Consider the following 14,418-nt stretch of genomic DNA (forward strand, 5'->3'; position numbering starts at 1 on the left):
GACCTCTTCATTCCATAGGGCTGTGGGGTTATTTTGACATTCTCTGTAAAACAGGGAAACTAACTGGATCACTTGGGTTTCATTTTGCCCATAGGTATTTTTAATTCGGATTTATGCAAAAAGTCTCTGTTTCATAATTTCACTTAAGGCCTCTCTGATTCTTAAAGCAAACTGCTGGCATGGCCTCATCACAGCCCAAAGAAACCAGTTGTTTAAGACTGTGATGTGTCTCTGAAGTGTCCCAGCTCCCTGGAAAGCCCCTGTTCACATTCACAAGTTAGTTATTGTGCTGGTTGAAGGGATCTGGCTTTGAAATAGTGTGAAGGTAAAATTCCAAGTATTTTAAAATCCGAAGACATTTATAAGAAATTTATTAAATTTCTTTCAGATGGGATGCTGAAGATAAATGTGATTTAACAACTCTAGAAAAATAATAACTGGATATTTTTCTTTTTCTAAAACCTTGAGTCAGGCCAGTTATGTCATAGCTTCTTCAAAGTTTACGCTTTCTAAACATTCATTTCAAATGATACAGAATAATAATATTAACAGTCGTACCAAGTAAAATATAGTGTTTTACATCTTTCAAAGTGTACTTAAAAGGCAATGCCTTGTTTGAATCTCTCTCTCTCAAAAAAAAAAAAGTCCTTTGTGGTAGGTGAGATGAGTATTATACTATGGCCATGTTACCTGCTTGTTTCTGTTAAGTAAATTTTCAACATCCCATGCAACTTGGAGCCAAGTACAGTGCCCATCCGCTGATTCTTTGTTTGCCTGTCCTCATAATCCAAAAGTATTAATTATGTTAATGGAAACTTACTAAAATTTTTCTTCAACCATTTGAACTCTTTCCCAAAGTAAATGTACCGAGAAAGATAATCATGTTTTTGAAGAAAAATGGTATTGAGATGTAAAAGGATACAACATTAATGAAATAAAATCAGTTGTGATTGAGAATAGACATTTAATTAAACTTAAGTTAAATGAAAACTAACCTTAATATGTATCAACCATTTTTATTTTTTGTGCTCAAAGATTTAAAAAAAAAATACTGTTATGTAGTTGAAAAATTCCTATAATTATTCCTCAGTTTGTAATAGTTATTTGAGAGTAATGGAGAGGCCATGTTATTAGTTTAACCATGTTAAGTTTTCCTGTATCTTTTCCTTCCTGCTAGGAAAAGGAAGATGACAAATCAGACACTTCAAGTGTTCAGCAGCCGAAAAGCCCACAAGGTCTGAGTGACACAGGATATTCTTCTGACGGAATATCAAGTTCGCTTGGTGAAATTCCAAGTCTTATTCCCAGTGATGAAAAGGATTTGCTCAAGGGACTCAAAAAGGACTCCTTTTCACAAGAAAGCAGCCCATCCAGCCCCTCAGATTTGGCTAAGTTAGAAAGTATGGTCCTATCCATTTTGGAAGCTCAGGCAAGTACACTTGAAGAAAAGTCAGAAAAGAAAACAGAACCCCGTGAGGTTTCTCCTGAGCAGCCTAAGGACCAACAGAAAACTCAGAGTTTAGCCAAAACGCTGGAATCTACAGTTTCAGAGGAGCTTAAAGAGAGTCAAGAAGAAAAAGACACTGTTAAGAAAGAGAGCCAACAAGACATCCCTTCCAGAAAGGACCATGAAGAAAAGTCTGAATTTGTTGATGAGTTGGCTACAAAAAGGCAGCCTTATGATTCAATTGAAGACAGTAGCGAAAGTGAAAACTCACCTGTTCCACAAAGAAAACGGAGAACTAGTGTTGGTTCATCAAGCAGCGATGAATATAAACATGAAGATAGTCAAGGATCAGGTGAAGAGGAGGACTTCATTCGAAAGCAAATCATAGAAATGAGTGCTGATGAAGATGCTTCAGGTTCTGAAGATGATGAGTTCATTAGGAACCAGCTCAAAGAGATTAGTAGTAGTATTGAAAGCCAGAAGAAGGAAGAAACCAAAGGGAAGGGAAAAGGAACAGCAGGGAAACACAGGCGATTGACGCGAAAAAGTAGTTCAAGCTTTGATGATGATGCAGGGAGGCGCCATTCGTGGCATGATGAAGATGATGAGACCTTTGATGAAAGTCCTGAACTTAAATACAGAGAAACTAAAAGTCAGGAGAGTGAAGAACTTGTAGTTGCCGGAGGAGGAGGGCTACGTCGATTCAAAACGATTGAACTCAATAGCACTATCACAGATAAATATTCTGCAGAGACATCACAGAAAAAAACAGCTTTGTACTTTGATGAAGAGCCAGAATTAGAAATGGAAAGCTTGACAGACTCTCCGGAAGATCGGTCAAGGGGGGACGGATCTTCTAGTCTTCATGCCTCTAGCTTCACTCCTGGCACATCCCCTACATCAGTTTCGTCACTTGATGAGGACAGCGACAGTAGCCCGAGTCACAAAAAAGGAGAGAGCAAACAGCAACGCAAAGCTCGACACAGATCGCATGGCCCTCTTTTACCTACGATTGAAGATTCTTCAGAGGAAGAAGAATTGAGAGAGGAAGAAGAATTATTGAAGGAGCAAGAAAAGCAACGGGAATTAGAACAGCAGCAAAGGAAGAGTTCTAGTAAGAAATCAAAGAAAGACAAAGATGAACTTCGAGCTCAGAGAAGGAGGGAAAGACCAAAGACACCACCCAGTAATCTCTCTCCCATCGAAGATGCGTCTCCAACAGAAGAATTACGTCAGGCTGCAGAAATGGAGGAGCTCCATCGATCTTCTTGTTCTGAATATTCACCTAGCATAGAGTCAGACCCAGAAGGCTTTGAAATAAGCCCAGAGAAGATAATCGAAGTACAAAAAGTTTATAAATTGCCCACAGCTGTGTCTTTATACTCACCGACAGATGAGCAATCTATTATGCAGAAAGAAGGTAGCCAAAAGGCATTAAAAAGCGCTGAGGAGATGTATGAAGAAATGATGCATAAAAGCCAGAAATATAAAGCTTTTCCAGCTGCAAGTGAACGAGACGAAATGTTTGAAAAAGAGCCTTTGTATGGTGGGATGTTAATAGAGGATTATATTTATGAATCTTTAGTAGAGGACACATACAATGGTTCCGTTGATGGCAGTCTGCTCACGAGGCAAGAAGAAGAAAATGGATTTTTACAGCAGAGAGGGAGAGAGCAAAAAATAAGACTTCCAGAACAGATTTATGAAGATCCCATGCAGAAAATTACAGACCTTCAGAAAGAGTTTTATGAGCTAGAAAGCTTACATGCTGTTTTGCCTCAAGAAGACATTGTATCAAGCTCTTTTATCATCCCAGAAAGCCATGAGATTGTGGATCTGGGTAGTATGGTAACTTCTACCAGTGAAGAAAAGCAATTATTAGATGCTGATACTGCCTATGAAGAACTCATAAAAAGGCAACAGATGCAATTAACACCTGGATCCAGTCCCACCCAGCCCCCCATCAGGGATGATATGACAGAGTCTACTGTGGACTTTGACAGGGTGCCTGATGCATCTTTGACATCAAGTGTTCTCTCAGGAGCATCTCTTACAGATTCGACCAGCAGTGCAACACTGTCCATCCCAGATGTTAAAATAACCCAACATTTTTCAACAGAAGAAATTGAGGATGAATATGTGACTGATTATACAAGAGAAATTCAAGAGATAATTGCTCATGAGTCACTGATTTTGACCTACTCTGAGCCTTCAGAAAGTGCTACATCTGCCCCACCCTCTGACACACCCTCTCTCACATCATCTGTTTCTTCAGTTTGTACCACAGATAGCTCCTCGCCCATTACTACCCTGGATAGCATAACCACAGTTTATACTGAGCCAGTGGACATTGTAACTAAATTTGAAGATTCTGAGGAAATTTCTTCATCAACATATTTCCCAGGCAGCATTATAGACTATCCAGAAGACATATCTTTAGATCGGACTACCATACCAGATGGTAGAACTAGTGCTGATCACATTGTGATTTCCTTATCTGATATGGAACCTTCTCTCGTAGAATCTGTAGGAACTAAACTTGAGGAGCTAATTGCTGACACTATCTCTACTGACTTATCTGTATCTGAAAAAGACCCAGTGAAGAAAGCCAAGAAGGAAACGGGGGATGGAATTATTCTGGAAGTTTTGGAAGCTTACAGAGATAGAAGGAAGGAGTCGGAGGCTGAACTAACAAAAATTAGCCCATCTGAAACTGTGTTTGATCAGACACCTTCTTCTCTAACAGCCATTCCAATGAAGGAGCAGATTTCAACTACATGCTTTTTATCTGAAGACGTTTTTGGTCAAGCAAAGCCTGCATCTCAGCTGCCATCTGGCACTCCTTCTATTTCCTGTCTTCCAACCAAAGCTCGTCCATTCCTTCGAAGTTCTTCTTTGGACACATCAGCCCAACCTCCTCCCCCTCCTCCTCCTCCTCCCCCACCCCCTCCTCCCCCTCCACCCCCTCCTCCTCCCCCACCTCTTCCTCCACCAACCTCACCTAAACCAACTATTCATCCTAAAAAAAAGTTAACAGTTCCAGCTCCAGTGACTGCGACTACTGCAGCTACACCCCTAGTAGATTCTGTTACTACAGTAGAGACCACAGCTGCTCCAAGAAGTGATGGGTTACCTATAACAAAAATATGTACCACTGCACGTCCTCCTGTTCCACCTAAGCCATCTTCAGTTCCATCTGGACTTGTATTTACACATAGACCTGAGCCAAGCAAACCTCCAGTTGCCCCTAAACCAGCAATTCCTGAACCTCCAGTCACTACCGCAAAACCAACAGATACGCAGCCCAAACCAACAGGTCTGCCTATAACTTCAAATATGACATTAAATTTAGTGACTTCAGCAGATTATAAATTGCCTTCCCCTACCTCTCCGCTTTCCCCTCACTCTAACAAGTCCTCGCCAAGATTTTCCAAGTCTCTCATGGAAACTTATGTGGTTATCACATTGCCATCTGAACCTGGGACTCCAACAGATTCTTCAGGGAGTCAAGTTATTACCAGCTGGCCCTTGGGATCACCCCCCAAAGATCTGATTTCCATTGAGCCAGTATTTTCTGTAGTTCCTCCTATGACAGCTTCAGAAATTTCAAGTTCTTCACAACAGAGCCTGTACATCTCAGGAGCTTTGGAGACATTTTCTGCTATCCCTGTCACAACACTATCTTCATTTCAAGAACCCCCAACTTCAGTTACACAGTTTCTCCCAGCTGAAGTTTCCAAGGCTGAGTTTTCAACAGCGAAAAGTACAGTCGCTAGTACTGGTCTCAGCAGTGTCTCTATATCCATTCCTCCAGAGCCTCTTGCTCTAGATCACCTCCATTTAGAGAAGCAACAGTATAAAGAAAAGGTCAAGTTGCAACTTGTTGGTGATGCTATTGATCTGCGTACAGTACCCAAAGTAGAAGTTAAAGTAACTGAAAAATGTATGGATCTTTCTGCTTCCATGATGGATGTGAAGAGGCAGACCACAATAAGTGAAATGTATGGGAGACAAATTAGTGCTGTCCAGCCCTCTATTATAAATCTCAGTGCAACTTCATCAGGAGTGACTCCAGTATCCCTGATCACCGAGACAGTGACTGTTGTCACGTGCACAGCTACTGCAAGTTACACCACAGGCACAGAAAGCCTAGTGGGTCTAGAACATGCAACAGTAATGCCACTCCAGCTCACTACATCAAAGCATGTAGAGCCCCCATACAGGGTACCAAGTGGCCAGGCCTTTCCTACAGTTAGGGAGGAAGCACCAATAAACTTATCTTTAAGCACTTCTGTACACCCAATGACATCAGCTCTTACGAAACCCATTACTGCACCTCCTGTTGGTGTCACAAATGGATGGACTGATAGCACCACATCACAGGGCATCACTGATGGGGAAGTAGTGGATCTCAGTACCTCAAAGTCTCATAGAACTGTTGTAACAATGGATGAAGCTACTTCAAATGTGGTGACCAAAGTAATAGAAGATGATGAAAAACCTGTTGATCTGACTGCAGGAAGAAGAGCTGTGTGCTGTGATGTGGTTTATAAGTTACCTTTTGGAAGGAGCTGCATGGCACAGCAGCCTGCAACGACTCTTCCTGAGGATCGTTTTGGTTATAGGGATGATCACTATCAATATGATCGAGCAGGGCCATATGGTTATAGAGGGATTGGGGGAATGAAACCTTCCATGTCTGACACTAATTTAGCAGAAGCTGGACATTTTTTCTATAGAAGTAAGAATGCTTTTGATTATTCTGGAGGAACTGATGCAGCAGTAGATCTAACTTCAGGGAGAATTACTACAGGTCAGTATGATGTAGCAACAGACCTTTCCTTGAAATATCATTATGGTGTTCCTCATCTCATTTCAGGATGACAATGTGGTCCCTTTTTCAATTTTGTTACTTTTCATCTTTCTTTGGATGTTTTGGCAACATATTTTGGAGTACATGTGCGCTTTTGTTTCTTCTTTTTTTTTTTGTTAATCTGTTCCACGCAAAGTCACCTGCATGTGCCTGCATGTTCAACATTGCTTTTATTCCGCACCTAGGTAGGTTAACCTGTGGATTTGCATGCAGTCCCGTTCATTATGTTCTTCAAGACTGAGTGGGCTTTCCAACCCCAAAAGCATCATTCGTTCTGGGAACTGGACTATAACTGTACCCTGTGTTTCAGGTGAGGTAATGGATTATTCAAGCAAGACTACAGGTCCCTATCCAGAAACACGACAAGTCATTTCAGGAGTTGGGATTAGTACTCCACAGTATTCCACAGCAAGAATGACTCCACCTCCAGGACCTCAGTATGGTGTGGGGAGTGTTTTGAGGTCATCTAATGGTGTTGTCTATTCTTCGGTAGCAACTCCAATTCCTTCCACATTTGCCATCACCACACAACCTGGCTCCATTTTCAGCAACACCATGAGGGATTTGTCTGGTGTGCACGCAGCTGACGCTGTGACTTCATTATCCGCCCTGCACCAGAGCCAGCCAATGCCTAGATCGTATTTCTTGACAACAGGTGCATCTGTAACAGACATTGCAGTGACTGGTGTTGATATCAATGCCAGTTTGCAAACTATCACTATGGAAACTCTGACAGCTGAGACGATGGACTCAGTTCCCACTTTAACCACAGCGTCTGAAGTATTTTCTGAAGTGGTGGGAGAGGAAAGTGCGCTTTTAATCGTCCCCGAAGAAGATAAGCAACAACAGCAACTGGACTTGGAGCGTGAGCTCTTGGAACTGGAGAAAATTAAGCAGCAGCGTTTTGCTGAGGAATTAGAGTGGGAACGGCAGGAAATTCAAAGGTTCCGAGAACAGGAAAAGCTCATGGTTCAAAAAAAGCTGGAGGAGCTGCAGTCAATGAAGCAGCATCTCCTGTATCAGCAAGAAGAGGAGCGGCAAGCCCAGTTCATGATGAGACAGGAGACTTTAGCGCAGCAGCAGTTGCAGCTGGAGCAGATCCAGCAGCTGCAGCAACAGCTTCACCAGCAGCTCGAGGAGCAAAAGATCCGCCAGATCTACCAGTATAACTATGACCCCTCTGGAACTGCTTCTCCACAAACCACTACAGAGCAGGCCATTCTGGAAGGTCAGTATGCTGCCCCAGAAGGTGGTCAGTTTTGGGCGACCGAAGATACAACCACCACAGCCTCTGCCGTGGTGGCGATTGAAATACCACAAAGCCAAGGATGGTACACAGTTCAGTCGGATGGGGTTACTCAGTACATTGCCCCACCTGGCATCCTGAGTACTGTTTCAGAAATACCTCTGACAGACGTGGTTGTAAAAGAGGAGAAGCAACCCAAAAAGAGAAGTTCTGGAGCTAAAGTCCGTGGCCACTATGATGAGATGGGGGAAAATCTGGCAGATGATCCCCGCTGCTTTAAAAAGATAGTGGACAGTGGGGTACAAACTGACGATGAAGATGCAGCGGATCGGAGTTACGTGAGTAGGAGAAGGAGAACTAAAAAGAGTGTCGATACAAGCGTCCAAACGGATGATGAAGATCAGGATGAATGGGATATGCCTACTAGATCAAGGAGAAAAGCTCGCGTAGGGAAATACGGTGACAGCACTACAGAGGCAGACAAGGCCAAACTCCTTTCCAAAGTCTCCAGTATAGCAGTTCAAACAGTAGCAGAGATATCTGTGCAAACTGAACCAGTCGGAACCATAAGAACGCCTTCGATACGGGCACGCGTGGATGCCAAGGTAGAAATAATTAAACACATTTCAGCACCAGAAAAGACTTCCAAAGGGGGCAGTTTAGGATGTCAAACAGAAGCAGATTCAGACACACAAAGTCCTCAATATCTGGGTGCCACATCTCCACCCAAAGACAAGAAACGCCCAACACCTTTAGAGATCGGTTATTCATCTCACCTTCGGGCAGATTCCACATTACAGCTGGCTCCTTCCCCACCCAAATCTCCAAAAGTCCTTTATTCACCCATCTCACCACTTTCACCAGGCAAAGCCTTAGAATCAGCCTTTGTACCTTATGAGAAACCCCTCCCTGATGATGTAAGTCCACAGAAAGTACTGCACCCCGATATGGCTAAAGTTCCCCCAGCAAGTCCTAAGACAGCCAAGATGATGCAACGCTCCATGTCTGACCCCAAGCCTCTGAGTCCAACAGCAGATGAAAGTTCCAGGGCTCCTTTTCAGTATACCGAGGGCTACACGGTAAGAGTGCTTCTTTTCAGTTAGAAGACAATGGATGAGTTGATGTTAACTGTGTGGTTGCAGACTTTAGGAGGCAGTAAAGGCTCCTGGTGCCTAATTCTAAATTTCAGTGAGGACTATTTCATTAGAAATTTGGGGGAAAAGATAGAAAAGTATACATCCATGTAGAAATACCACAAAAAGACCATATTATGTGAGACAAAAATGAGAGAGAAGGTTATTATCTTATGATGTAATGAGATTGAAATTTTGTTCTAATCTTGAAATCTCCCAAGTGTCAATTGTAGACTGATTTTGGTGAGTACAATTAATATTCATATTCAAGTATGATGGAATAAGCATTGAACATAAATAGATAAGGCAAAGGATGACCAAACGTTTAAACCCGTGGATACTGGAATTCTTTAGTGGGAAGATCTGTGGAGATCATTTAATCAGTCTATTCTTCCTTCCTCCAGAATGTTAACCTTTGTTGCTCCAGAGAGAGCATTTCTAGAGCAGAAAGTGTAAAATAATCTTCATAGTTCATCCATGCTTATTTTGTTCCTGGAAACTTTCTTAATCTACCTCAGATAAGCCTTAGTCCTAGTTCTTACAGAGGAAAAATTAATTTTTATGTTCCTTTGAATAATAGAGTTTAATTATTTAAAAATATGCTTCAAAGGGAAAAGAACATATAGGTATGTTGGACACATTGGTGAAGATCTCTATAGCTGAAAATAAGAAATGTTAATAATCAGGTATAAAAGAAGGTGTATCCTACTTAAAGAAAACCTAATATATAATTCTTTAGAAGGTTATTGATAAATCTGATAGTTCTATTTAAAACTAGATTTATGTTCAGATTAAGAGTTCCCCTAATGCACTGGTTTCTGAACTCTAGATCTTCAAACCCCGAAGCGTCTAAATAGGTTTTTCTGAGATATCACTCTGTTGCCAGCAACCCATATACATTAAACATTGGCTGGGGGCTGAAAAATATGTCACTATATGTAACTGTAAGTCAATTTTTAGGTATATAGGCATATTGATAGTCATATTAATAAATTAAAAATTCTTACAAGTTTTCTAGTTTCGTGGGGGCATTTTGTTATTATGGACTTTCTCAAACAGTGTGTAACTGTCTTCATGTGGGGGACAGGTCATAACTGTTTTAAGTCAGGGAACCACTGGTGCACTGAGATTTCATTCAGTTTACAGAGATTTGTTTTAATGTATAACTGTTTCTAGAATTAAATATATTGCAAGAAATATTTTTAACTCGGCTATAATGTATAGGTATCTATTTTTACAGCTGTGCCCTATGAACTCATCCAAAGAGTTACTTGGAAATCTTTGAAAATACATTTTTAAACAGTATTTTAAAGTTATATTCAAGGCTTCTGTCATTAGAAAGAACAGGCTTTTCCACTTGGTGTATTCATCATTTACTTAACGTATGGCCCTATACCCTTAATTCAAATGAGCTCTGGGATAGAAGAGATTCAGGTGTCAATATTTTTTCCTCGCAGTATTCACTTTGGATTTAGAAGTACAAAATGAAAGATACAGTGGATTGTATAAGTTTTATTATTGATTGTACCAGCGATACTGATTACCTGTCTAATCGTAAAAGAAGTTGAACAGAATTACCAAGTAATACTCTGAGCCTGAAAAATCCTAAGTGTATTGAGCCTTGGAGCACAATCCAGTAGTTCCTTTTTCTAATTGGTCACACTCAGTGCATACTTTAATATGGAATAATTGTATACAGACTCAAAAATACTGTTTTATTGCACACACAAGGTAGACCATTTTATATACAGTCAATGTTTTTAGCACTTAAGATACTCTGATTCTAAGATATGAATTTTTAAATTTATTTCTTGGCAAATTTCTAAACACTCTTTGAGTGTTTTAAACTAAAACGAGTTTCTCAGTTATAAGCATGAATTACTAAATGTTAGTTGTACTGAAAAGAATAACCTAAGTGATATTCATAGTGTTGTGAGTTTAAGTTTAGCTCAGTAAATTCCATATCATTAGTTTTCTCACACCAATAAAATTGAAAAAAAAATTACACCATCCAGTTCGACATAGTAACACCTGTAATTCAGCATGAAAGATCAGTTTTATATTATATGAGATTCTATAGTAACTTCTCTTCCTGGAAGTTCCAGGAAATGTTTCAAAGAGGAAGTTCTGAAACAGGAAGGTGAGATCTCTGTTGGACCATGAAGAGAAAAATGGAGGTTATTCTAAATAGAGGAAACAGATGTGCAAAAATGGAGGTCATTCTAAATACAGAAAACAGATGTGCAAAGGTTCAGACTGGTGAACAGACACAAAGCAAGGAGAAGGAGGAAGGGGTTTACTATAAGTGAAACTGGAAAGATAAGGAAGGAATAGGTCCCAGGGGATCTGATTTGCTGACTGCAAGTTTGGATTACTTCCCTCGGCTGTGGGGAGCTTAGACCAAGCCACCATCATTTTTTGTTTACCCTGTGCCCTAGCCCGTGGACCTCACCACGCTTGCCTTCCTTACAGTCTATTTTCTGAACTGCACCTAGGGTGATTTTCTAAAGTGTACATCAGATTTTGTCACACACTCTCCAGTAGATTCTCAACAGATTCATGAGAATACATTAGAAATTTCTTAACAAGGACCCATGTGATCCCGACTCACAACTTCATTGGTCACTCCTACATTTACCCCCCTTCTCACTCTGCTCCAACCACTGACCTTGCCTTTCTTTGGATGTGCCAACCTCATCCCCACCCAGGACCCCTGTTGGGATCTCTCTCTCCCCAGATCTTTGCCTGGCTCGCTCCTGTGTACAGGTTTCTGCTTAAATTTCACTTCCACAAAGAAACTCTCCTTACCTCACTCTCTAAATGTCTATCAGCATGAATCCCTGCACCCTCTAAATTTGTGTATATTACTTATTAATATATATTTAATCAAATATCATCTTCCTTATCCAGTAGATCATAACCTCTACAAGATCAGGAAAATCTTACTTTGTTTGCCTCTGTAGTCCCAAGAGCCTAGAACAGCACCTGGCACAAAGCAGACCGTCAGTATTTATTGAATAAATTTATTAAAGGAAGGATTATAAGCATAGAAGCAATGGGTTAAGACATGCATTAAAAGACTCTGGCTGCTTACCTTTTCATTGCCACAATCTAGACCCATCCTAGCAAGTCCTGTTGATAATCTAAACTGATACCTCCTTTGCTTAAAGTGTCAGTTCCACTTTGTTTATTTTTATATATTGGGTTGGCCAAAAAGTTCATCCGGGTTTTTCTGTAAGATGTTATGGAATAGATACTTGAAACAACTGAGTGCAAGTTAAATAGCATTTAGCTATTAGTCCAACCACCTTACAGATGAGGAGCAAAGCCCAGAGTAGGCTAGTGCCTTTATCATGGTTCTTTAATAAACCAGTAACCTGGCCAGGGTTCAAATGTTAAACTTGGCACCTGACAGTTATTCTTTATTAGTCTCTTCTGAGGCTTATGGGACATTTTCTGATTCTTCTTGCTAATTCAGTACCATGCTTGTTGTCTTTTTATCTTGTCATTTCCTCTGCTCTCCCAAAAAATCCAATTTAAATCCCCATCAGGTTTATTCATTTTTTAACTTATTCTTGCTTACATTCACTCATTATCTCATTCATCCATTCATTGCTCTTTTCCAGACACTGTGGTAACATACAGGATGAGGCAGAGTTCATGCTTGACCTCCCACCACTGGGATCATTTTGTTCTTCTTGCCCAAGTATCGTATTTGTTTGCTAGGGCTCTCGTAACAAAGTACCGCAAACTAGGTAGCTTAAACCACAAAAATGTATTGTGACAGTTCTAGAGGCCAGAAGTCCAAAATCAAGGTGTGAGCAGAGTTGGTTCTTTCTGAGGGCTGTTGCAGGCCTCTTTCGTAGCTTCTGCTAGCCTCCGGCGTTCCTTGGCTTGTAGTTGGTGGTCTCCCTGTGTCTCTTTACATTGCCTTCCCTCTCTGTGTGTCTGTCTCTATGTCCAAAGTTCCCCTCTTTGTAAGGACACCCGTCCCACTGATTAGGTCAACACTGAAGACCTGTTTTAACTTGATTACCTGTAAAGATCCTGTGTCTGAGTAGTTTCACATTCTGAGGTACTAAGGATCAGGACTTCCAACAAACTTTTTTTTTTTTTTTTAACCCATAACACACATGAAAGCACTATATTGCCCTTTTTGGTTGTTCATAGGCAAATGTAGACTGTTTTTATGGTTTGTTTCTTTGTCTGCATTTGGTCCTCTTTCCATACTCAGTTACTTTTTTCTTAGTAACTATCTCACAAGCTTTTTGGAGAGCTTTCATTATTACAAAGTTCTTCCATATGGGTAAACTCTCTCTTCCTGGAGTTTCCAAACATTTGTCTTAATTCTGCAACTTTAAACATCAGAGATTTAAATTTATTCCATTCGTACTCTATAGGAATACAACTAGCTGAGATCCTTTAACTCTGATAGAGTTTTTCCATCATGGAACTGTGGTTACACCTTTGACACACAAATTTCAAGGCAGGAGTCTATATCATCTGGTTAGTCTTTCACTGACACTTTGAGTTCATGCTTAGCCCTAAGATATCTCATAGATTTAATTGGTTAAATTTAGCACTAATTAACATAAAATCATAAAATAATACAGAGTGGGCATAACTGGTGCAGGGAGTTATCTGAGATCATTTTATTGAGTTATGTAATATTCCCCCGTGTCTGTAAGAGGTGAGCTGTATCTCTTTTCTAGACCTTATCACTCTGGTATCAAAGTCACAGCCCAAAGCCAAATTCTATTTTTGACAACTTTATATAACCAAACACTTTTATCTTGTGGTCTGCTTCCTTTTACAAACAGAAAATTTTAACTCTGAGTAAAGATGGAAAAAAATTACCACCTTTTTACTTGAGTTCTTCTGATTGCTCCCCATGAAAATTCCCAAGAGATACAACTAAAGTAAATTTAGAATTTATTCCTTCCCATGGGGTTGAGCTTGCTACTTAGATACCACTTGAAAATAATGTATTGTCATCATGATTTAGAAAAAGCACAGAAAGAAATAAGCTTTGTAATGAAAAAATGGTATGCACATAGATTTTTTTCTAACTTTCATCAGTGGAATTCTTCAATTAAAATGTTTTATGGAAGTCAAATAATTAAAAATGAGTGGACACTAGTGGAGAGTGATCAAATCATCTGTAATGATTGAATGAAAGTAACACAACCTTCCCATCACTAAGTCTGGCAATTGTAGATATCCCGTTAATTCCCTTTCCTCACAGGGGTACATTTGGCAGTTTCTGTATTTCCTCAGCAGAAATTTGCTGACTGTCATTAAAGAGCTTTACCTTATGGGTTAGTAGAAAAAATTTTCAAATCTCCTAGTAACTGTGTGCCTTTCATGGTCTATGAAATATATAATGGTGCTTCTCTAGAAATTTTAGATTCCTGTTCTTTATAACCATTTTAAAGTTATTCTTTTAGGTAATAAGGCCTTTATTGACTGACCAAATGAAAACCACCCACCTTTCTAACACTCTATCCTTATGCTCTTCTTGAATTTTCTCCATATCACATATTATTATCAAAAGTACTATGTCTGTTCCTTTATAATTTCATGTATTGTCTTTCTTCCCCAACCAGAATTTATGGGTGAGGATTTTTGTTAATTATATTCACTGCTATATCCCCAGTGCCCAGAACAATGCCTGGTTCACAGTAGGTTCTCTATAGCGATAAATTAATTTGATGAATTA

At 40.0% G+C, this 14,418-nt stretch overlaps 1 protein-coding gene across 1 annotated transcript in view; it reads left to right on the top strand.

The window, feature by feature from the left end:
- PCLO (piccolo presynaptic cytomatrix protein) overlaps positions 1-14,418 on the top strand; it is a 384,092-nt gene that overhangs the window by 202,741 nt on the left and 166,933 nt on the right. The window contains exons 5-6 of the mRNA XM_036863834.1: positions 1,178-6,260; positions 6,631-8,645. Coding sequence (XP_036719729.1) covers positions 1,178-6,260; positions 6,631-8,645 — 7,098 coding nt within the window. The remainder of the gene's footprint in view (positions 1-1,177; positions 6,261-6,630; positions 8,646-14,418) is intronic.

This window comes from Balaenoptera musculus, chromosome 9 (assembly GCF_009873245.2).
Source record: "Balaenoptera musculus isolate JJ_BM4_2016_0621 chromosome 9, mBalMus1.pri.v3, whole genome shotgun sequence".
Classification (NCBI taxonomy): Eukaryota; Metazoa; Chordata; class Mammalia; order Artiodactyla; family Balaenopteridae; genus Balaenoptera; species Balaenoptera musculus.